A 25,622-nucleotide genomic window follows, 5' to 3' on the forward strand; every position below is an offset into this window, starting at 1 on the left:
TCTGGGAGGGATGAGCAGGGAGAGATTAAACTGATTGGGGAGCGAAGAAGAAGGGCGACGAGGAGGTCATACGAGGCAAAAGAAGAGAGAAGTAGTCCTCAGTCTCAAATTCAAATTAGCCTTATGGGTTTCCAAGGACACTGAATTGTTTCCATCCTCCATTTCTTTCTTTGTGTCACTGTCTCACCCCCCTCCCTCTTTCCCACGTCTCTTCTCTTTTCCTCTGTTTTTCTTTCTCTCCCTGACTTCGTTGGCTCTTATTAAATCACTCTTCTCATTGCCTCGGACTGCTTCGTCACATTGAAGAGTACATGTGTGTCAAGGGAGCTATAATAGCAGAGCTGCAACATATAACACTTAAAGCTCTTTCCCCTCACCACGCTTGACCGCCTCGATAGTTCTGCTACCTGAAGTGAACCCGGCAAAGAATTAGGTTTGGGATCCGGTTCAGATCAGGCCGTAGAACATGTTTTGTTGAGTATCCAGATTCGGAGCAGGTTCTGGTTTATTTCAGGATGTTATTTTCTTAAAGAAATTTCTCTCCCTCGTGTGCCCCCTAAATTACATGTGTCCATGTGCATTCAAGCCTACTGTCATACAGAGTGTTCATATAGAGTGCCACAGGAATGAGTCCTAAAACCCAGAGACAGTTATTATTTTTGCACCAGTTCTTTTGTGTCAAAGTCAGTGGGTTTTTGAATGGGGTTTCAGTTAAATACCTGAAAAACGGTCTGTGGTTAACACAAGCTTAAGAAGTTTTTACATTTTGTTCTTCCTATATAAAATATGTCAATAAATACCCCGTGCTTGATTTATAAAGTCTTGTCTTGTCTTTCAAAAGGCGGTTGCTGATAAGTGGCTAAATAAGACTGCAGAAGTTGTCGGGGACATTAAACGTCATCACGCCAAACAGGGAGGCTCATCTGCTCAATGGTCCTTCCTTACCCGTGGACTTTAGTTATAAACTATTCTAACTCTAACTTTACAACTTGTAGATTGATCAAAATTTAGAAAAAGTGTGTATAATATGTGGTGTAGTTTGTTTATAGCTTAATGTTAGCTTTCACTTCAGACGATTGCATTTACACTTAAATCATAAAAGTGGTGTTCGTTTGTGAGGATTATTGTCATTAATTAGTATCATGCCACAGAGTTTATTTTTCTGCAGTAAGCCAAGATCCAATTGAAAATTCCCATTGGCATTTTGTCGAGGGAACCAGGATGATGCTAACTTCTGGGTAAGCCTACAAAGATACGTCATCCCTGTTGCTCTCTATGAACCAATTCTGTAATAGGATTGTGGATTTTTTTTTTAGGAGGAAACATTTTCTCAGGTCTGATAGCAATGTAGACCACACAGTTCAAATTAAGGAAAATGATACAATGATATTTTAGACAAAAGTTTCTGAGTCTGTGGCAACAGTTTGACCCTTTCAACAAGACACTGACCCTGTGCCCAAAGTCAACTCCAGACATCAACCTTATCCAACACCTTTGGGATGAACTGTAATGCCGACTATAAGCCAGATAACCTTATCACCCAGCATCAGCGTAAGAGCTCACTAATGCTCTTGTGTCTGAATCTGAGCTAATCCTTGCAGCCAGGTTCAACATCTAGTAGGAGATTAACGGTCCTGGTTTTAGAATGACATGTTCAGCTATCACATTTGAGTGAAACTTTTGGTTGACCACATACTTTTGGTAGTGTCTGTTATAACTGACAATCTGAACCTGAGCATGTCTCTTTGTCTTTGAAAAAAAGGAAACACAAAAACAAAGCCTTTGTTTGGCAGCCCAGTTGCAAGTATAGAATGTTGGCAGATAGCATTTTTGTATTTGTACGTTTCATAGGCTACGTACCATATTTACATTATACAAAACCTGTCATCACGTTCAAATGATATGTTTATGACCTTACTTTCATACTGGGAGATAGAGGGGGTGTGGAGTTGCATGAGGGAAGGCTCCCAAGCCAATAAGTGCAGTTCCAGACGACGTATGAACCTTTATAAGTGTAAAACCACTGTATACTTCTAACAAGGGACCATGGTGTTTCATCATTTGTAAGCGAGACACCACTGGTTATTTATAAGGACACCTCCATCATGTTTGTGGCAACAAAAGTGGATGTTTTTAACAAGACCTTGGGACATCTTCTGCAGTATTTGTGGCAACTAAATTAGGTATTTTAAGCTAAAACAAGATCTTTTCCGAAGCCTAACCAAGAGGTTTTTGTACCTAAACCTAACCAGAGCATAAGCACACCACATCTCTGTGGTTTGCAGAAACGTACACTGCCAACATCTATTCTAGCGATTGGGTTGGGGTTGGGTCTCATATTTGGCAGCGTGAGTAGGGTTCAACTGGGTTCATCCGGGTTCAGGCCTGAGTTTGAAGCCTGTGCTGAACTCTAACACACACACACACACACACACACACACACACATATACACACATGCAGCACAGAGCATATTCCCACATACTTTGCTTCCAACCAATTTCGTGCAATGTGCAAACATGCTGTAACTGTCCCAACCAATTCAAAGTGCTCCTCTCTGTCTCTCTGGTTTTGATCACTCGTCCTCTCTTTCTCTCTCAGTCTGTTTCTCATTGCAGGGGAATGTGGCGTCTGTCTCATTGTCACAGACGCTGGGAAACAAGAAGCCTCATCACCCTCATCCTCATCTGATGCTCTCCTCTTCCCTCCCTTCACTCTGTCTCACACACACACAAATGCACGCACGCACACACACACACTGCACAGACATGGCTTTATTGACTTATTCATGCATGGGTTTGTTTCGGGGGCAGAGCTCCTGTCTGCCAGTCTGACAGACACCCCGTGAACCCTCGAGACTCCCCTCCCCATCTTTCTATCCACACACACACACACACACACACACACACACACACACTCACATTATCCCATCCCACCCCCACCTCCCGCCCGTGAGCCCCTCTAACCCAAGCATGGCACAGGGAGCACTAGTAGAGCAATCGGGGGTTCACTCAGGTTTCTCCTCCAACGTTTCCCTCCTCCTCTGTCGTTTCCCCTCCCCTCTTCACTTTCTACTTCTCTTTTCTCTCTCTGCCGGGGAGAAGGGGAAGGTATGCCCACATTTCCCAGAACAAAGACAGCCCAATTAAGTCAGTTTGAGTTAAGGTCTGTGTGGCAGAGAAGGATCGGAAGCGAGGAAGCTGAAGAGAGAAAGCGGCGGCGGAGGAGCGAACGGCGAGGAGAGGGGAAGAGAGAGACAGTCTAACGAACAGGGAAAAGAGGGGGTAAAAAAGAAGTAAAAGACGAGAAAAAAAGAGGAGCGCGAGTCACTTTGTAGCGGAAGCGGGTCGACTTCGTTTTTAGCTCCTCAATGGGAGACTATGAAATATTAATAACTGCTCCAGCCATATACTTCAGAGGCCTATGGTAAAACTTAAAGTCTAATGAGACGCTGCTCATGAATTGCTAATGGGGATGCTGGAATGTGTGTTTTTTTGTGTGTGTTTGAGTGTCTGCACATGTGTGTATTTGTGCGTGTGTGTTTGTGTGCGTGTGTGAGTGTGAGTGTGAGTGAAGGGGGGGTCAAGCTGGTAGCTGAGGGGTGGAGTATAGCAGAGCGTTCAGTCTTTCAAAGAGTAGACGAGAAACTTCATTAGAGGCTTGAAGTTCTTCCTGCTGCACATCTAAGCGCCGTCGCGTTTTCTTGAACTGAGAAGTTACTCGACTGTTCTCGACGGTCCGACCGCAGCTAACAAAGTTTAAAATTGTCCTGTTAATTGAAACAAAATGGAAATAGATTTTGTTTTACTTTTGTGTGTGTGTGTGTGTGTGTGTGTGTGTGTGTGTGTGTGTGTGTGTGTGTGTGTGTGTGTGTGTGTGTGTGTGTGTTCTTTTATCCACAGTTGTTTGAAGAGCGGAAAGTGCTGCAAGAAGTCAACGTTTCCTTGAGAATTTTATTGTGGCCTTCACCACCTGATTTCATCATGCTGCTTACACATTCTTAATTAGGGGTATAATAATATATTTTTTATGTATTTTTTATATAATTTTTGATACCACACGGAAACATTCAGATAGATAGATTTTTATAAAATAAAAACATAACAAGGTCTGTTTACTGTGCAGCATCAAAGTTGATTAAGTTCTGGAGGAGGTGGTCAGGTTTGATAGCTGACTGCGATAAAAAAAAAAAAAGAAGAAGAAAATCAATCAATGAATTGACAATGACTTACTATTTGTAATTCCAAGCGACTTACTAACTTTTGCTGATGGCATTATAATGTGAGAAATAATTAACCCCTGCTATTGCAGAATTCATGATTTACTGTTCTTTATTACTGACCTATTATCATTTATAACTGCAGACATAATGGCCGATTAGTAAGTGAAAAACTCATAAGCTTTTATTATTGACTTGGCTATTAATTACTTAGCAGCATGAGAGATTTTTCACAGGCTGGCAGCCCAAAAGTTATTAATGACTTGTAACTCATCTGTGCAGGATTTATAAATAAAGTTATTAGTTACAATTTATAAACCTTTAAGGTGTGCTAAATGAGGGAGCAGGGGATAATACTCTACCATAAACACTATGTATTGACAGAAAATAACAATCTGTATTATATATGCTCCAGTACAGAACGCTCTGTATCCCTCTATAACTGTCTCGTATTGGTCTGCATGCCAGATATTCCATACAGCATTAAAGTACCTGGCTGACTCTCCCAGTCTAATCTGTGCCAGAGCCGGCAGGCGTCACGTAGCCTTCCGTAACCCCAGCTGAGTGTAATGGCAGGGCTGAGCCATCAGCTGGGGGATTCAGGGCCGTGTGCAGGCTGGGACTGAGGGGAGCCCAGGGGTGTCGCCCTGCATCACAGCATTGCTTACTGACCTCATTTCTTACCTCCCTGAAACTCCCCTGGCAGGGCACTGATGTTGAGATGCTGAGGCAGGAATGAGCCAAGCAGCTTACATAAATTGGTATTTTATTAGAAATCAAATATGAACAAGTGGGAGTCTTCCAGTGATATATAATGGATCGATTGTAGAGTGGATCAATACCAAACTGAATGTCTATTGGTATAAATTACCCTGGATTGATTCAAATAAGCTATTTTAATCTGATTTCCATATGCATGACTGTTTATTATTAGTAAGGGCCAATTAGTAATTAGGAGCAAGAGCAGCAAGAGAATACTGATTTAGTGCTTGAGCACACTCGATGAAAGAATAGAGAGAGTTTCACTTATTATTTTATCGAGAAAGTAGGCTACATCCAGAAGCTGCAATTTGGAGATGTTGCTAAATATGTGAAGTGGCGACGATTTATTTCTGAGCACCACTGGAGTGTTTTCTACCTCATCTCAGATTGGCTAAAGTGTGCATAAATCCATTTAATATTAGGAGAACATCTCACCTACCAGCAGGTTTGAAAATGTTTGGATTAGTGTTGGCAATCAAAACCAATATTAATCAAGCCTCAATCGCTGCATCCAGGTGTGGAGCGGATCCAGAGCAAAATTTGAAAAGATGCAACGATAAAGAGAGGTAGTTGTGTTTCTATGAGATATGCTGAGGTGAATAAATAGTTTTTTGAACGCATAATTTGCATCAGACATTGTTTGCTACAAATCCAAATTAATAAGGTAATTCGATACTTTATTGATCCGTTACAAGAGATGGGCTAAAGGCGCAGGTACAGTCTAAAAATGATGTGGACAGCAGACGTGCAGATGGTTCTGTTTATACGACATTAGGTGCCAGAACACACAGACGTGTTCAGACACTAGATTTACGACACACACACTCTTGCTTCCACAGCAACAGAGATGGGAAACTATAAACTCAAACCAAAGAGTTAAGAAAAACAAATAAAAGAAATCATTTGAAAGAAATAATATAACATAAAAAAAGAGATTAATGAAACTAAAGTGATTACATTAATATGCCACATGTATTATCATAACTGTGAAAGAATTGTGAGATTATTAGTGCACAATCCAGTGACATACAAACTAGGGCAGCTAACAATTCTTAATAAATAAAAAATCTAGACATTTTTATTATGATGAATTTGATTCATAAATCATTTTATAAGCAAGTTGCCATATTGGTTGGCCGATATTATCAACCACTATTGGCCTATCGCAGGTATATTAGTATCGGTGTATATATTGTCTGATGTGTGCTGATATGAAAACTTTCTTTTTCATGCAGGAAAACAATGCTTGAGATTATCTATAATTATTAAATTACCAGTGGAGTTTACTGTTTCAGTGCATGGATGTCTTTGTAGACAATAAAGTTTCATGTTAAACTGTTAATTGTCTGCCTCTGTTACGTATCTTTGTCACATTTGAGGGATCATTGCCAAAAACGTGTGTATCAGACGAAAAATTGAGATAAAATTTTCCTAATATCAGTATCGACCTCGCCCCAGAGAATCGGTCGGGCTTTATTTCTGCTTACAAATGTTAAAAAGTGGATTTAAAGTAAGGTGATACCATCAAAATGTGACAAAACAGTGAAAAATGCTGAACAAAAGTCCTCAGAATGTCTCAGTTCAGCAGCTTGTTTTGCTTAACCAACAGTCCAAAAGACATAAGTGTTCAATTAACAGTGTATCACGTTTGAGAGGTTGGAACCAGTTTATGTTTTTGTGATTGACAAATGATTTCAAATTGATTATCAAAATTATCAATCAATTCATCTATCAACTGCTTCAGCACTAATACCTAGACGTATACAGTTGGAGATATTTAATGTGCAAACTAAATGTAATAAAGTACAAGTACCCTTTGGAAAGTTGGTTTGAAAAGACATTTTGTAAACAATGCATCATGTCCTCGGCGCTGACTGCTGAGATTGAGGCATTTACCACGCTTATCATGTCAAACCTGCCTCATCATTCATATGACTAATACATTCCCACCTCTATTTATGACATTATTTCTTTATCAACAAAAAAGTTTTCTGCCTCAGGCAAGCAAAAAACTATTTTGTGACACTGCTGGAATTTCACTGATATGTGCCATTTTCTATTCAGCCTGTCTCATTCAATATGTCGTCATTTGCATAAAAATGCATGGATGGTAAGTCAGCTGCTTCCTGAGGATGCTGCATAGGATGAGTGCTATCTGTGGATATACCGTGTGGTCTAGTTTGTCCTCTGCTCTACATATATGTCTGTTGACATGTGAGTGAACAAATGGGCGTGATTTGTTAAAGCAGATCTATCCATCTCACCGTGAGTGCTTACGCAAGTTGGCGTGCATGGTGCATGTGTGTCACACATGCATAGTAAATAAGTAGCGTTAGAATGTGTAGGAGTTCATTACTCTCTGTGTGTGTGTGTGTGTGTGTGTGTGTGTGTGTGTGTGTGTGTGTGTGTGTGTGTGTGTGTGTGTGTGTGAAGGGGAGGAGGGGTGTGCAGCCTTTCCGCATGAGTGGGGCTGTCAGTGGGCATCAGTCAGCCAGGCAGCGACAGGCGGAGCAGATCATTAGCAGAGACGGAGAGGGAAAGGGAAAGAGAGGGAAAGGGAGAATGGGGAAGGCGAGGGAGAGACGGAGCGGAGGGAAGGCCTCAGCGCTGCGTCTTTAATATCCGTCTTACGAGAATTACACAGACAGGCCCGTGTACTGCTCAGTCACGCAACCATACCGCTACAACCGTCCCGGTCCCCTCTGTCCTGCCATCAGCTTCATTACTGTAGGTTACAACTGCAATCACATCTGTCAGTATCTCTAGAGGCAACCTGCAAATTGACAATATTTATTGATCATATTGCTTAAATAAGCTTCTGATACAGCATTTAAACTATCAAGTGACATTTAAACTGGACTCCACTAAAACAGCTGATACTATGATTAATATTAGTGCTGATAACAGTCAGGCTATAATAGTATCAGGCCAGAATAATGTACTAGATTCAGATCAGATTTATGTCTTATTATCAGCTGTAGTATTGATCAAGCTCAATCAATTAAACTTTATCACATTAATCAGTGATGACAGACTTACTCCAATTATTGTGATATTGCTAAAGGTAGCAGCAATATAAAAATACAAAATTTCAAGTCCTGCTTTAAAATGTTCAGCGAGTACTGCACTTCCACAAGGTTGAAGAACTTGAAAGAATTCACTTTTAGTCCCTAGTATGGGTCAAGCACCAAACACCCTGCATCCTACAATTCCTATTATGCAACTTGAGAGGGCATTTTTGTCAGACTTTCCAGATGACATCATCAGGGTTATCACCTCAGACTTCAAAAACTCATTCAACTGTGTTCACAGGGTGATAAATGTTGCTCACGACAAGAAATCTGTGTAAAAACCACAATATTTCTCTTTGAGATGTAGTGAAGTAAAAGCAGAATGTAGCTTAAAGTTAAGTACATTTGCAGCATGAGCATTGGTGAACGAAGGGCTGAGGTACGATCTCCTAATTAAAGGGTAACTCCACCAATTTCACACATTAAAGAGTGTTTACCGGTCTTGGGGAGTACCACTGCATAAAAAGTAGTATAAAGCCTTCTGTGGCTCCAGAGGAAGCTGCTTGTAATCTGATAAATGGCCTCCAGAGATGTCAATCAGTGGCTAAGTTGCATTGTGGGTAATGTAGGCGCCAGGTTTTAAAAAGGAAAAATAATGCATGGAATAAAACAAGTGATATCTATGGTTCTGTGGAATCAATTTTGTTCATGTAGTCCAATAGCGTTATAGTAGTGCAATGCTAGACCAGAAGACTGCTTTTTTTAAAACATTGTGCCTACATTACCCACAATGCAACTGAGTGATCAATATTACTCATTATATTATTAAAATAAATCATATTTCATGATGTCAATGTATGTTTATATATGTAAAATCTTGATTAGTAAACTAGTCAATACATCTGAAATGTAGTGGAGTAGAAGTATAAAGTAGCATTAAATGCTTAAAATGTACTTAAGGTAAAGTACAAGTACTTCATAACTGTATCATTCCACCACTAATTATAAGTGTACTCTGGAACATTTTGTGAGTAAATGTATTCAGTGCCGCCTCACCACTGATCTTCATCCTATCAGAGGTCACTGTTAGCACAGAATACATGATAAAAGCCTATTATGATACAGTATATTGGTGTAACCTTATCCTTAACCACGGCCAATTAGACAAGCCCTCACTGGGCCTCATTTCAAAAACAACCTGCCACAATGTGTTGGGAAACACCAGGAAAAAAAGCTGGTGTTTAGTCTGGAGATGTTTTAGCAGGCTAAACAGAGTTATGAGGAGAAGAGAAATATACTTGTGTGATCCAATAAAATGTCACATGAGAGACAATTATCATGTGTTCTCACTAAATTAGCAGGAAAGCAAACCGTGCTAACAAATAAAATAACCTCCGGCATGTGTTTAGCAACACCTAGCGACAGATGACAACCCGCTGCATACTTTGACAGCTCTGTACGTAATAGTTCTTTTTCACACCACGTTCAGTAACTAGCTCTCTCTATCCATCCTCGTCACCTTATGTACAGTGTATAGGAAGACCTTGCTTAAATCCGCCACTCTCCTCCACAACTCAGCTGCTTTGCATTTTGCCCTTTCATCGTTCAACGGCTGGGCCCATAACTCATCTTTTAGTGCTGCATCTTGTGGTGACCACCTTCCACTCAACAACACCATTAAACAGGCAGATTAATGCTGCTATTAAATCCACACATCGACTTTGGTGGCACTCATCAAAGACAGTATATATGACTAGCGGTATCAAGGATTTGATGAAGTCAGACTTTCAGAGGGCCAATAAATCAGTTAGGGAGGTGCAATCTAACACTTCACAAGGTAGAGGCTGACACAGGGGGAACAGATACCAGACAAATAAGACTTTACAGAAAATGAACACGACGGGCATGTGTACAGCTGTGCAAACACTGAACCTCAGTTACAGTAACAGGCACTTTGATCGGCTTGTTGTGTATTACTTGGTCTTATAAACATACATGATTACCTTCATTGTTGCATGTTATTAGCAGGGGGCCTTGGGGCAAAACTTTATTTTTGGGCCCCTATTGATCTCCACCTAGCACTCTCTGTACACCATGCATATCCTTGTGTATATATTGCCTATAGCATAACACACATGGCAGCTTCATTATAGGCCCAATCACCCAGAGGCCAACCTGTAAGCTGAATATTCTGTTAGTGATATTTAGATTAAAACTATTACATATTTGGATTGAACACAACTTTATTCAGTAAATACCCACCAAGTGAGCAGAATATACTTTGCTAACACAGGTCTTATAACTAGATTTGGACAAGGGGCCTCTACATAATAATAATCAAATCACCTATACCAACTGACATGTGACTGTTAAAGCTGTTGGGGTTCTTGATAATTACAAGTTGTTGTTTTTTCACAACTAATACTGCAGGTCTACCTGTATTTAGCCTTCACTGCCATGCTGAAATCTGATTTTCCTCATTTATTGGTGGATCTGTTAAAGGTCCAATATACAACATTCAGTCTCCACCAGACGTCCTGAGCAGAGAGTGACGTCACACTCCCTCTCTGTGTCTCCTTACCAAGCTTCTCTGTTTTGGATAGCTGTTCTGGCCGTGCGTGAATGTACCTTCACAACCGCTGGACCGCCCCGTTTATAAATAGACGCAGCAAGCAGGGTTGCCAAGTCTGCGTTTTTTCCCGCAGAATTGGGCTACTTTTGAAGTGTTGAAGGTTAGGTAGACCTAATTTTCATGCAAATGTTTCTGACTCTGGTGTTAAGGGGATGCTTCCTCTGTGCTTCACAACACATGCTGCTGCTGACAACGGTGGACGTAGGTGTGGCCGGCACGCCAAGTATTTCCTGGGAGTGACACTAAAAGGGCCCGTCCTCTTTGGAGCATGAATGTTCTCAGTAAATTTGAAAATAAATGCCATGCCTTAGATTTAAAATAAATTCAGCCATTTTAACCCAAAGAACTCCTCCTCTGGCCGCACCCAGGCCCGTCCACAGTGAATGGGCCCTCCCAAAATCTGCTTTACTCATCTCAACACATGTTGGATGTTCTTTCTCTTTCACTATGCAGAATGCTTTCACTTTTATCAACACTGCCCTCTTCCTCACAGGTGACTGTGACATCTTAGCTACGAACATTAGCTGTAACGTTAGCCTACTATCGCTCGCCTCTTCAGCCTGGCTGGTAGCAGCTTTCTGAGCTGACTGAAAAAGTTGGTCATTATATTATTATTTGGTTCTAAAGCTGTTGCCAGCTCCCTTTTTTATTCTCCTTTCTTTTCAGGAACCCAGATTTATGTGCTGGTTCTGGCATTCCAAGGAAACTCACAAGAACTTTAGAAAGTAGTTTGTTTGGATCATTCAGTTTCTCAGGTCCCTAAAATGTTTTTTGTTGTTGTTGTTGTTTTAATAAGTGATGGTGAGTATTTTGGTTCAAAATAAAATGTGGTTATCATTCAGGTGAGCTGAATTGCTGGCCTCCGTAGGCCCCTTTGTCAGTGGGCACTAGAAATCTCTTCCCTAATGGCCGGCCATGGCTGCACTACCTCCAGATTTTGTTTTGAGCACAGTTTTCATTCACTTGAAAAGTGAATGAAAAGTGAATTTTTGATTCCTTGAGCACTAGGTGGCACTTAAGAACAGCTAAAAGAAAAAGGCTTTGTGCTCTGGGTAACAGGAACTTGCTCAATAAATTGAATTGAAATCTGCCATTTAATTGTCATATTTCATGTGTACACTGTATAGGAGTCGCAGTAAAATAAAATCCATGGGCTAACCAATATCATTACAAACCATTGTCTTGATTTCTAGGTAATCTGGCTAGTAGCCTGTTTGATAACCTGGGTGGGTGAAGACTGATAAACTTTAAAAAAAATCTCCATCCTTAAGCCCTGGTGCTTACAGAGCAAAAACTAGCTTTAGCTAGATAGCTACAAGTTACATGTTCACAATTACATTTGTTGAGTTTCTCAATTAGCTGCTGGCTACTAGCCAGGCAAGACAGCCAACTCCTCTCAGGCGACAGTGTTTTGAAAGCTATGAAACAACCTTTTTTCTGTTTATGTAATCTAATTGGACACAGATCAACCTTATCAGAACATTCACTTAACAGAATTGACCTGGCAGCAGTCTCTTCACTTATCTCCTCCTGTTGTTAGCTTTGTATTTACCCATTATTTGTGTACTGCCAATTCTCCACATGCCAGAGGTGGTTGTTGTGACTCAGCTGCCTCAGATGAAGCTAACCCTGAACTTGCTCATCTGTAAGTGAATTCACCTTTAAAGAGAGTCTTTTTAAAGACATGGCAGTCATGAGAGATGGGGGCCCGCTCTGCAGGAGAATAATAAATCAAGCCCTTCTCGTGGTGACCAAACATACTGTAGACCTTATGCTAAGCTAGGTCACTGCTGGCCATGGCTGAAAGATTATCCTCATAAAACTTTGCAGCACATCTATTTTCTCTCTCCACAGCGGGACTACAATACTCAAAAGTACATCTAAATCAAATAAATTCCACCAGACACAGACTACTGTGGATTTAAGTGCAATTTCTGTGGAGGAGCGAGCTTAATCTACGGCCACAGATTTGAATTTCTTTACGTGAGCTCAGAGCGATGGAAGTCACGGCAGCTCACTGAGGATGACAGGACAGAGTTTAGATTACAGAGGAATGAGGAGAGGGGGAGACAGAGAGGGGTGAGGGAGGGATGGGGGGAGAAGTAGAGACAGAAAGAGTCTGGAGTTCATTCGAGGCTAGCTGTCGTCAGGCTCGGCGTCAGCCATCACATGGGCAGAATGCTAAACGCCGAGCTCTGAATCCTGACCTATTTTCATCAAACTGACACAGAAATCCACTGAGAGGCCGTCTTACGCTGCTAACCTCTGTCTGCCTCCACGACCGCCCTCAGCAAGCCATCACACACACACACACACACACAGGCGCACACACACACACACACACACACACAGGCGCACACAGGCGCACACAATTATACGATCCGTACATACTATAATACAAATCTGCTTTGCCATGATATAAAACTGTTTAATGATATTTGATTAATAGTCTCCAAAATGACTTGATTGTAAATTATTGCCACTCAGCTCCAGCTTGAAAGGCTTTTATTGTAATTTGTCCAAATATGCCGTTGGACTGATGAATATTCATTAAGTAAAAATACTCTTCCCTGACCCTACTCTGCGTGACAATAGACAGGAGGCATGTTCTTTTTCTGTGTCTGCTCTCAACTTGACATCGTTAGCAGACACCTTCCTGGCGTAGCAACTGCTCTAACAGAGTTTTTTGTTTTTTTTGACAAAGACAATGAGCAAATAAATCTGGTTAAAACACACCAAATGATCCCGCTCTTAAGGCACTAATGGCTTTCATTTCAACTGGCTTTTATCAACTATGATCAAAGTGCATTTATAGACATCTTTAATGAAAATGGATTCAATTGGCAGCAAATGAATGTGACTTGATTGATGCTGAACATCACCTGAACATGACTGAACTACGCTGAGAACAATACGCATTAAGGGTGATTGATAGTATTGTAAATTGATGGAGTGGAGCTTTTTACTAATATGCCCTGTAACACTGCAACCATTAATTTGAGCATTTGCAGCATCTTTTGGTATACAGATCTATTTTTAACACCTTTCCCTCCATTTCATATCTCACATGTTACTTTGTAGAGACTTTTTTGGCCTTGGGCCTCATGCGAGATGCTTTTGTATTCTTATCCTAAACCACAGATCTCTTCAAAATGAGGTTTGCTCATACAAATGTTCGAAGTCGGATTCACCAAGGTCTCTTAACTGCACCAACTTGTCTTTTTGTTGTTGTTGTTGTTGTTTCAGCCTGATGAATGCCAACAATGCATTAGTGACAGTTGACCATCAGCATAACTGAAGCACCCAAATGCCACCTGTTCTGCTCCATTTGTGAGCATGTTTAAACTCTTAAGCTCTGTTCACGTCCTAACTAGCATTAAAATTATGAGAGAAAAAAACAGTGACCTACTTATTCCACCTCTTGATGGAAATGGCTCATTTCACTTTCCTTATGAGAGCTATGAAGATTGATAGATCTGTCGTGTGTAAATAGGCCTATTGGGCTAACGTCTGCAGCTGGTTAACTTAGCATGAAGACTGGAAACGGTTCAAAGGTGACAAAATTTGATAAATTAGAATGTTTCAATATCTTTTGTTTGATCCAAACAAAATGAGATAGTAAAGCCTGGATTTTGTTTCTGTGTTCAGGTTTTGTACCAGTCTTGGCTAACCAGCCGCTGGTGGTAGGGTTTTATTTTACCCCACAATCCCACTTATCAGTTTTCTCCCCTGACTCTCAGAAAGAAAGTGAATGAGCATATTTTCCATTCTTTTAATAGCAGTGATATGATGTGGTTTCAATGGCCACCATTCAAAAGACATTATTTAAATCAAGTTCATTCATAAAAATGTCACCCAACAGTAAAAAGAAGACCGAGCCTCCTTTAGTGCAGGTGTCAACACTGCATCTGAGTCGTATCATCAGAAATGAAGAAGGAATGGTTTGAAATCAAGTTAAACGCCAAAAGAAAAGTTTGAGTGGTCCATGACTACTGTGAAGATAGATACTATGGGAGGTGGTTGTTTGAGTGTGAGAATTTTCCAATGACTGAATTGTACAAGTTGTCATGCATAAATCCTCATATTTACGTTAAATTCATTTTATTTTCAGCCATGTTAGCAGATTGGCTGTTTGGATGGCAATGTCTGTAGGGCCACTAATTTGATTGAGCTGGAGGTATCTACAGTATAACCGTTATTTCATAGATTACCATGTAATTACCATGTTACCATTCATTTTGTACAGACAGTCATGATCCCATAGGAGCCTGCTGAACTGAGCCTACTGACATTAATGGCTTTGGACATTAATGGAGTGAAATGTCTCAAAAACTAGTGGATTGGTCGACATTCATGTCCTCATCAGGATGAATTTGAGATTATGACCATTTGAAAAGTTTTTCCTTCTTCTTTGTAGAAAGGCAGACTTGGACCACTTGAGAGTTTCTTCGTAATCCAGTTTCTATTTAGAAAATTCTAAATATGAGAAAATTTCAGAATGCAACAAGTTGCACTTTTCTGTACCACTTCAATCCTTTAGTTTGAATGGGTCTTGGATAATGAATGCATACTGTACATTTTTTCACAATAAAAGCCCTAGCCCTGGCAGTGTTGGTGCCTTCCTCACCTCACTGGGTTGCAGGGCCATTGACATTCTTCACTTCATTTAAACTAAGTCGGAGATAAAAGTCACAGATTCCCACACACTTAGTCAAGTCAGTGAGCTGCATTCCTAATTGTGTGGTTTTCTTTAAGAAATCGCTAAACTTAAAAAAAAATCTCTTTCTTTCAAACAGAAAACAGCCCTTTTGCAGCTCTCCAGTGAAAAAGATTCCCACCTACTGTATCATGACTGGAACAATTTAAAGAGCAAGAAAACCATCAACCAAGATATCTGCTTTGACTTGAAAATTGCAGGCTACAGGTTGCTAATGCCTCCTTAGGTACTTTGTACCTCGAGAGGAAATAGTGATTCACTGTAGCATCAAGACTCCCTCAGTCCAACATGAGCGAATGAAGAAGTAGCCCTGCCCTGAGGACATATGTTGTAACCACCCACTGCCTGCAAGAAACCACATTCAGCCGCAAAGAAAGAAAGAAATAGAAGCAAAACTAGCGTTAACATTGGTATGGCTCTCCTCCGCCTGAGACAGCTTTTGGTTAGGGAAGATCTAAAGTTTGATGCTGAATTGGCAACGTTACTTCTAGACCGGCAAACAGCTGTCAAAGCTAATGTTGGCTATTAGCGTTAGCTTATAAAGATACGTTTTAGTTTAATATGTTACTTAGCTGTTCGTTGGAAAAAATAAATTCCCATGGGACTGTGTATTTCCTTGTGGACACCCCAACTTTCTGGTGATATGATATGAATTTAACAGGTGCCAATTTCTTACGTAAAGTACCTTTAAAATACAAACACCAGGAAGGCTATGTTTAGTAGCAGGATGAAAGTCACATCAGTCACATTCAATCATATCTCAGTCTGAACAACATATCTTCAGGAAGACAGGATTAGGGTTTGTTCATACTTCATTCTCCATCATCTCCCACACACATAAATTTGTCCTGTGTTAATTTTGATTGTCTGGTACAATCACCTGTGGGAAATCTCTGAGTAATAACTTCTCTGTGAGATACCTGGCCACTGTATAAATTAAACACAAGTGTGACGATACTAAGCAGCAGTCGTCTTGTTTTTACACGCCCTCCTCACTTCAACACAACAGAAGATTTGGGGTTGAGAAGCCGTGATCCAGGTCATCTAGCTCTGCGGTGAGAGGTTCACTCTCCAGCAGCATTAATCACGGAGCCGCTGTCCTCCGACTGATTACCTCCCATCCATCTTAGTTTGCCGAGCCCTCCAACAGGAGAAAGCCTTCATGAAGATCTGATTAAAAATGTAAGTGACTCATAATAGGAGCACATGCCTGGCCTTGGATACGATACTCCGTGATCGTCATAAGCTAAGAGTGGGATTTATCTACTCATCTCCAAATGTCCATTCACCTGCTCCGCACATAGATTTGCTGTCAGTGAGGAGACCTGCTGCGAAGAGGTGAGGTCTGGAAGAGAACGAATGGGTATCTGCGTGTGTGTGTGTGTGTGTGTGTGTGGTAGTCATTTGCAGCTGCAGACAGAAGGGGGAGTGAATTTGAGAGTGTCTGAGAGGCACATCCTGCCTGCAATTAAGGTGGAATCAGAGAGAGATCTGCGCTGCCTTGATAATGAGCCTCATCTGAATTATTAACTAGAGCTGTACCCCCCGGACCTGGACTCCCATCAGGCCTTGCTATACAACAACAAGAGCAGATACACACACACACACACACACACACACAAATATACACACACACTGGAATCTTCAGATCCATACAAACCTCTATCAAACCCATTTGAGTGTGTGCAGGAACTCAAAAACGAATCCCATTTGCAGTAAAAATCAGGGCAACACATTACTTGAAGTGTTGCTCATAAGGCATTATAAGGCATCAAAAGTCCATTATAAATAAACACACTGTGAGTGCATGATGATTTATTAAAATCAGTGCATTGTATAATGAGTACAATATGCAGAAAGTTAGGGGGTTGAATACTTTATGAAGCAACTGTGTCATTAATCACATTAAAATTTAGTGCAATTTCAGAGGCATGATTACAGTATAACATTTTTCTCTGATTCCAGTGGGATAATAATCAGCTTGGTGCTGCCGTGAATTGATGGACTGGGATTGTTAGAGTGACTGTATTTCGAAGTCATCCCGAACAATTTTCAAAGACTTCTATCGCTCTTTATACGACTACACAAGAGGGACACTTCAAGATGTGATGCTAGAGGAGTACCTACAGCGTCGAACTTAGAACAGTGTGCCACTGATCAGGCTGCTGTATTAGACAGGTTAGGAGTGAGAACGGGTTGGCCCGAAAGGTGGGAAACCAGTAAAAACCAGTAAAACATTAATATAGCTTGCTTTTAAAAATGTTCAGAACAAATGTTAATGTAGATGATCTGTTAGAGAGCTAAAAACAAAAAATACTGGCAATGTGAATGACATTTTCAACAGAAAATGATTTGTAGGACATGAGCAAAGATGATAGAGATCCCCTGTTATGGTCGTTTAAGGCCTCGTTAGTGGTGTAACGATATTAGGTGCTGACCTGTTCCTGAGTCACAGTCTGACAGTGAGGACGGAGGACTGAATGTTTTTCGACTAGCACTCTGCTCATCGTCCGAGCCAGACACCAGAACATTTTGAAGCCCTGAGGTCTGCTAGACAACACGGAGAGAATGTGTGCTGGGCCGACATTTTACGACACACCACCAGGCACGATTCCCAAGATCCGCCTGCCTGACTGACTGTTCTGTGTCTGGACTCGGTTTTCTCTCTGGAATTTCCGTCTGTAGAGTGTTTCTCAACATTTTATTCCAGCTGATTTATTCCAACTGATTGAAGTGTGAGGGCTGAGGGCGAGAATATTATGTTCTATTCCAACCACTATGACTCATTTAAGCAGTGAACACCCCGCCTCCACTGTCGGTGCATCCCTTGTTTACATCCCAGCCCTTCTCCAGATTGAAGCGATATCTGCCCGCGTTCTATTCTAATGCCTTTTGTAGCTCGGCATCAACTGACAAGGCAACTGATCCTCTCGGATCAAAATCTGTCTATCTCCGCATGGCCTCCTTTCCATTCAAGCCCTCAACGACTCTGCCCAACTGTTTTCTCTCCATTCACAGCACTGATCAGATGAGTTTTACCATAGTCTCAGATTCAACAACCAACCCCCTTCGCCTTCCAAATTCCTCTTCCCATTCCCCGCCCCCGGTTAACCCAGCGCCAAGCCCGCCAACTCGAGAGCTGCCTCTCCTTCTGCTGGGCCTTTGTGATAATAACAATAACTGTGTAGCAGTGCAGAGGGCTTTCTGTTGAGCCCGCGCCAGGCCGGCTGGCACAGGGAACCCTCTAAGCCTGTTCTACCATCTCCAACCAATTCCCCTCTGTCTCGGCTGGCACTGGAGCATCACAGGCATTAAGGCTGCTATCAATGTGCTCAGCAGCAGGGGCCACCGCCACCACTCTCGCGCTCGCTCTATCTTTTCTCTTCCCGCCTCTCTCCCTCTCCCACTCAATTCTGAATCCAATTCAAAAAAGGTTTTATTGGCAGGACAAATAATACCTTGTTCTTCAAAATGTCTCCTTGCCTTGCCTCTTTTTTCTCTCTGTCTCTCTCTGTGCTGTGTACCTTATTCTCTGTCTCTATCTCCTGCAAGTAGAATCTCAGCAGAACAAGGTGATGGCCATCAGCGTGGGCGGTAATACTTTACGTGAAGTGCATTGTGATGCATTACAAGCAGATTAGAAGCATATTAGAGGTAAAGATCCACTTTTGCTCTAAGTAATGAGGGAGAGAACAGAAGGTAAACCAACCTAAAGTCAGTCGGTCTATTTTTAGGGCTGACATATCTTTAGAAACTGTAATTTAAACAGTGTTTCTCTGCATTAACATCCTTTTTATTTTCTGTAATAGATTTTAACACCATATTTTTGCATGCATTATTCCTAGGTAGAATCCTAGATCCTTCATAGAAAGTTTAGTTTCAGTACATTACCTATGGATCATCTACGAACCTATATTGGTTGTGTTGCCGAAGGTTAGCTGCTGAGCTTTAAGGCCTTATGTCTCACTTTTTTTCCAGACACATTAAACATTCACAACTAAATAAAAAGGAAAGTTGGACTTTTGGAAAGAAAAGTCTTTGGATATTATTGGACACATCATCCGTTTCCAACCAATCTCTGGCCGCACTGAGAAGAACACAGACAAAAACACACAGAATGCACTCGCCAATTTCACAGAAATCTCTCATATGAAAGTACCAAAACTGTTATAACTCTATAACTCTGGCAGATTATTTTGGGTGCATGAGGGGCCCTACAGTGTATCACCTTTAAAATGAATTCTCGTCTACCAATCCTTAACAGGTGTCTGTTTTCTATATGTTCTTTCTTCGATAGCTGACAGACTTGCTAAATAAAATGCCAGGCGAAGGTTGTTGTACCACAACGCATACATGTAAGTGTTGACAGTGTATGGGAGCTTTTCATGTATTCCATATATTTACTTTACTTACATTTAGTCTCCACTGCACCTGTCCATGTACTAGAGTTCTGCACAGATCTCAAACATTGATCCTAACCTGCCCAATGCTAAAAGCTATATTTCTTTTTTTTTTTCATACATTACTGAAAGTGAGAAAAAAAAAATCTGTATCCGTCCCTTTGTCCGGATCTGCAGCAAACATTAATGGGGTCTATTGTGGGTCGTGGACATGCGTTCTGTAGTTTTTGTGTAATCCTGCTGACAAACCGACAAACCGACAAACCGACAAGGGTGAAAACATAACCTCCTTGGCAGATGTAATAAACCCAAATGCACAAAACCTCACACTTTGCCAGAACCCCGAGAGTTTGGGTCAGGTATTAAAACTCTCCAATGAATAGGTGTTCATGGATTGTGTATCATTTTGACAGTAGATTTAAACTGATCCAGCCATCAGGATCAAATGTTGTCAGCTAACATTTCTGCAAACCACTGATATATTCACATTTGTATGACTCATAGGCTACACACTTTATTTCAACAATACGTGTCATTTCATGTTCACATCATGTGTTTATGACGTAACTTTCATATATGGAAGCTTAGGGGATGGTTATGGATTTACATGCGAGAAGGCTGTGAAGCAAGTGACCGCAGTTCAAGACTGTGTTTCAACATTTGTGAGCGCAACAATTTGTAAGCGTATTTTAAGCCGAAACGTGATCTTTTCCTCACCCTAACCAAGTGGGTTTTGTGCTAAACCTAACCAGACCATAAGCACAGAGTTGTCACAACATAAAATTGAGAATTTAACCTCAAGAAATGTCAGGTTGCAACATGAAGAAATGAAGTTCCTTCCTTCCACCAAATAGTCGTGGTTTGCAGAAATGAACAATGCCAAAATCTATTCTGATAACTGGGTTGTCCAAAGGTTTCCCAGAATGATGCATTCATGAGCAGTTACATAGCCTGAAAAAAAAAAATCACTCCCCTAATACATATTGTGATACTGAAAGTAATTCTCCTGTATTAGTTAAAAGTGGAAAAATGACCAAATTCCTTTTAGCTAAAGAGTAACTAAAAACTAAATCCCTTTTTTTGGTTAGTTATCATACAGTTACTTTATAACACATTGAATTTGTGAATGGGGTCTGTTCAAGTAAGAAGAGGGTGTTAAGTTGGACATAGGAATGAATGCTTTTCTAAATTATAATTGATCTTTGTGCGTATTGCAGCTTGTGTGTTCATTATATCACTGATTACAACAGTCATACACCCACAACTTGCCTTTACCGTGCTGCTGTGTGAAGCCTTCAGGTGGAGTCAGTGAGCTCCTACCTGCCTGCACCACGTTACATCTGTGTACAGTACAGCCTGCAGACAGGCCACAGCTCAGCACATCCATTCCCACGCAGAGCCACTTGTGAAATGAACACCACATCGTGTGTGTGTGTGTGTGTGTATGAGTGCAGACCCCCGCATCACAACCACCACCGCCACCACCGTGACCACCTACAGAACTGAACTCACTTCATATGACCAAACACAGCCTCCCACCTCATATGCAATAACAAACACTTGACCGCAATTACTGAACCACAGTTGGAGAAATCCATACATAGTCTTCATGGTAACCTGCCAGATGCTTAAGCAACACTGTGTGTGTGTGCAGCCACAATGAAAGAAATCTATACACTACCAGTGGACACAAGAAGAGTGAGAACACGTGAAAGAAATCCAATTCACCGCTGTAGCGTTAGCGCTTGACACTTAAACAAGTGAGTGACACCTCAACAGTGTGTGTACAGTATGTGTGTGTGTGTGGTATTAAGAGGCAGGAGAAGCTGCCGGCCCAGATGAAGACAAAGAGCCCAGCGGCTGAATTGAGCAGCAGCTCTCAGACAGGATTACACAACAGCTCTTAAAGACTGCTTTTAATAGCAATACTCTGACTGGATCTTATTTCCCTCCCACTCACCCCATCCAACCATCCATCCATATACATCCCCACCCACCCACCACCCCTCCCCAAGTCAATCTAAGCAGAAACATATAGGAATGTGTGAGAGTGTATACATATTGTGCACAAGTGTGTGTGTGTATGTGCGTGTGCGCGTGTGCTTGCAAGCGATTCTCCGTGTTTCAAATCTCATTAAAGTCGCTGCCAACTGTTACAGTCCAACATGTGTGTGGATGTGTGTGTGTCTCTCTCCTCGTGTGTTAGTATGATTGAAACAAGTTGTTTTTCGCCTCAACTTGGAGCCGCTCTCCACCAATCAGCTCCCCTGCCAGACTAACCAATCAAAACCTCTGCGCAAAGCTGGAACAGGAGTGGGTATCAAGCTGGGCATCCCTGGGCAGCACAAACAAGGCCCCGGGTATTAAGCCCCGCTTTAAATCCAATTTTTAAAAAAACCCTGTACCGTAAAGATTAGAGAGCGGTTGTTGCCGCAGCGCTCGGACCTAAATCAAACAGTGATTTTATTGAGATTAATCTGCGTCTTAATACTGCTCAATTGGACTGTGGTATGGAGCTAAATGAGATGTCTTTGCAGGGGGAAGCAGTGAAAAAACATTGTATATGAGAGGGACAAAAAGAAGGAAGACAATGGCACTTGTCAAAAAAGCGCTGTAAGGATATGATAACATGACAGGAGAGGCATTTTGGATCAACTCAATGTCACGCACACAGATGGTGTGAATAGCCTGTTAATCCCACTGCAACTCGTGTTTCCCCTTCCTCTGCGTTCACTCTATGACCAGGCTGCGTCAGAAAAGCAAACACACAAGAAAGCAAACCACCAAAGTTTAAAAGCATTAAAAAAATAATAAAGGGGCAGTTACCATACCTGCAACACTCCCACTTTTTGTGGGAGTCTCCCTTTTCTTTAACCCTTTATCCCACTGTGCTCCCGATTGGTTAAAACCTCATGATTTCATAGTGATACAAACTCATATATGCACTATAGCTCAAGCACTCTGCTCTCCTCAGTGTGCGGTTGAAAAACGATGAAACAGGTCCCAAGAAGAGGAAATATGCACCAGATTTCACTCCACATATTGCCAGACCTCCCTCTTTTTGTGGCGTAGACTTAAGATGTTGACTTCTTATGAACTTTTTTATTTTATTTTACTGTCAGTGATGAATTCAACACTTAAAAGTAATTTTACTCTTTTTTTTACGTCCTTGTATGTATTCTATCAATCCGTGGTGTAGGGTAATGTGGGGAGGGACACTGAGGGGAGCCCATTTGAAAATCTCCCTTTTTTTACAGCTAAATGTCGGCAGGTATGATTTTACACTTGAAGCTCAGTTAAACAACTGTATAATGTATTCTGTCGCCGCTGAGGGAGATTTAAAGTTTTAAAAAAAATAACCCTGATGATGTCACATTGATGTCACCAGGGTTATCTCAGCTTGTGCTCAAGGCTTAATATTAAATTAATAAATTTTAATGGAAAGCCTGTGTTACAAGTGTGGGGTTTGGAAGATTTTGGCAGAGCGAGTCTAACAAGGAAAGTTATTGAGTTCCATTATGGGAACTGTAGGACAAAGTGTGTTTGGAGCTCGACCCATACAAGGGACTACAAGTCAGGAAATCTTGGCCTCTGCTGCTCAGTTTTCATTCTTTAACAAGTCTGTTGTGACTTAACCAACTCTGTAGAAGTGAAATCCTAAATCACTGGAGGAGCCCTTTAAACGTGTTTCCAAGCCACCTTTAAGGCTGTTCTCATGTTAAAAGCACCTGTTTTTCAGGCTCCTGAATAGAACAATGTAAGTGAATCAGTTGCTGTCAAATTAAACAAGAAGGGAGTATTTGAGGCTACTCCTCTGTTCTGTCAAAGTTAACAGTGTGTATCCAGCATTTAAGAAATTCCCATTAACTGCAGTGTTGACCCTTGTAGCCCTTTGACGAAACTCCCACTACAGAAAAAAGAGCATGAAACACAAGAGGAGACACAGAAAATCAGACTTTCACATAAAAGTAATTTTCTTATTCTTCTTCTTTCCTGAAAAATCTGATTAAAATATGAATTACTTGTGTTTACACGACTTACATATTATCTAAGATGTAGGTATACAGTGTACATTTATTCAGAATTTACTAAACTGTCATTTTAAGTAGTAGAGCTGTATTAAAAATGATAAAATAGATGAAAATTTGATAAAGTTGTATGTAGAAGCAAAACTTTGTCAAACACAAAGGGTAGTATGAGGGGAAGCTCCAGTACAAGGCATGGAAACAAAAGACCATTAATCCTTACACAGAACGGGTGGTAAACTTAAGTAGATTACAGCAACCAATCTATTAGATTAACCTCATATTAATTTGAATTTAAGGGATAATCTGTAGTTACATCTGTTTGCTGTGACACCCCATGTCATCATCTCTTGTTATTGTCCTTTTAAACCCCTCGCCTTGTGCCATGCTTTCGCACAGCCTGTGCGTAAATTAACGTGCGCGCACTGGATAGCAGGGGGGCGGGGTGGCTCCAAATGGTTTATCCCGAGCACCCAACCGGCGGCATGGGTGACGCTCCAAGTCGGACCGAGGGCACACTTTGTCCCCCGTGTGACCCGATAGCGCAGAGTAATACTGGCTTGGAAGCAAACGCTTTACCTATGCGTCACAGCGCGTAATAGTTACCTACCCAAAGGGAACCGTGGAGAGGGAGATTTCGGCTCCTTGTGGCTACTCCTATATGCACAGGCTGCAATCCCTAAATATGATGAACTCAGTGAACCCTTATTCAACCATGCTCACCGCCCCTTTCTACGCACTGTAGTGTGGAGTGACACGGGGACACGCCACTGACATAAATTGCCGGGACCAGGGCTCAATTATGTGGCTTTCAAATATGCAGAAAAGGAGTTCTGCTGCAGACACAGACTAAGACTAAATATAGTGCCGCTTCTCCACTAAACCTTTACCATGTGGTGTCAGAAAATTCTTTCATGTGGCCTACCTTCCATCCGGCTGAACTGTTGCTGTCGCCTTTATCCTTGAAATAAGGAACAAAGCGAACCATCCAGTCATAGATTTGGGACAGAGTGAGTCTCTTCTCCGGGGCGCTCTCAATGGCACGGGTAATGAGGTCTGCATAAGACATGTTTCCCCACGCGTTCCGCCGGGAGGACTTGGCTTTGCGCAGCTGGCCGGCCACGTCGAGCGCAGCCCCGGACATGCAGGCAGGAGCGGCCACGACCGGGGCCGGGGCGCCGGCTGGATGCTTGATCTCCGCCGGTGCGCCGCCTTTTCTCTCGGCCCGGCACGCGGGCACGTTGTACTGCTCCACTTTGACCGATGCCAGGGCCAGACCTCGGCTCGCCTCTTCTCCCCCGGGGAAATCCTCCGGACACGGCAGCGGCCAGGTGCACGACCGCGACCGACTGTGAGGCTCAAATTCCGAATCGATATCAACCTGATGCGCATCCATGCCGCTGTTCTTCATCATCATCAGCATGATGATCTCCCGCTGAACAGATGTCAAAACCGGGCAAGGTCACTATAACAAAAAGCCTGTCAATTTTGACGTCTGCCAGAGAGTTCAGATGCCCAAAGTGGTCCCGTGTACAAAGAAAAGAGAATAAATGAGTATTGTTTCACACACAGAGATGATGAACCAGTATGAAAAAGCCGGCAGCGGTGTGGGATATTATCATTCTCCTCAGTGCAACAATGTGGCATCAGGACAGATGAAGGTGTATCCGAGGCATCAACAACAGTATCAGTCTCTCTTCCATGTTAATTGCACAACACCGGCTGTGTGGCTGCATGCAGGACCAAGTGACGGTCAAACATCCATTATGAAAGGCAGACACACTTGGAGAATGTCTGTGTGTGTGCGTGTGTATGTGTGTGCGCGCTGGCTCCGGCTGTAGCAACAGTTGATCCTTCT

General features: G+C 41.8%; 1 protein-coding gene across 1 annotated transcript in view; it reads right to left on the bottom strand.

Moving 5' to 3' along the window:
* Window positions 1–25,187, bottom strand: part of foxo6b (forkhead box O6 b) — a 40,192-nt gene extending 15,005 nt beyond the window's left edge. Inside the window, exon 1 of the mRNA XM_073463493.1 lies at window positions 24,690–25,187. Coding sequence (XP_073319594.1) covers window positions 24,690–25,187 — 498 coding nt within the window. The remainder of the gene's footprint in view (window positions 1–24,689) is intronic.
* Between the last annotated feature and the right edge of the window lie 435 nt (window positions 25,188–25,622).

The sequence above is a fragment of the Pagrus major genome, chromosome 3 (genome assembly GCF_040436345.1).
Source record: "Pagrus major chromosome 3, Pma_NU_1.0".
Lineage (NCBI taxonomy): Eukaryota > Metazoa > Chordata > Actinopteri > Spariformes > Sparidae > Pagrus > Pagrus major.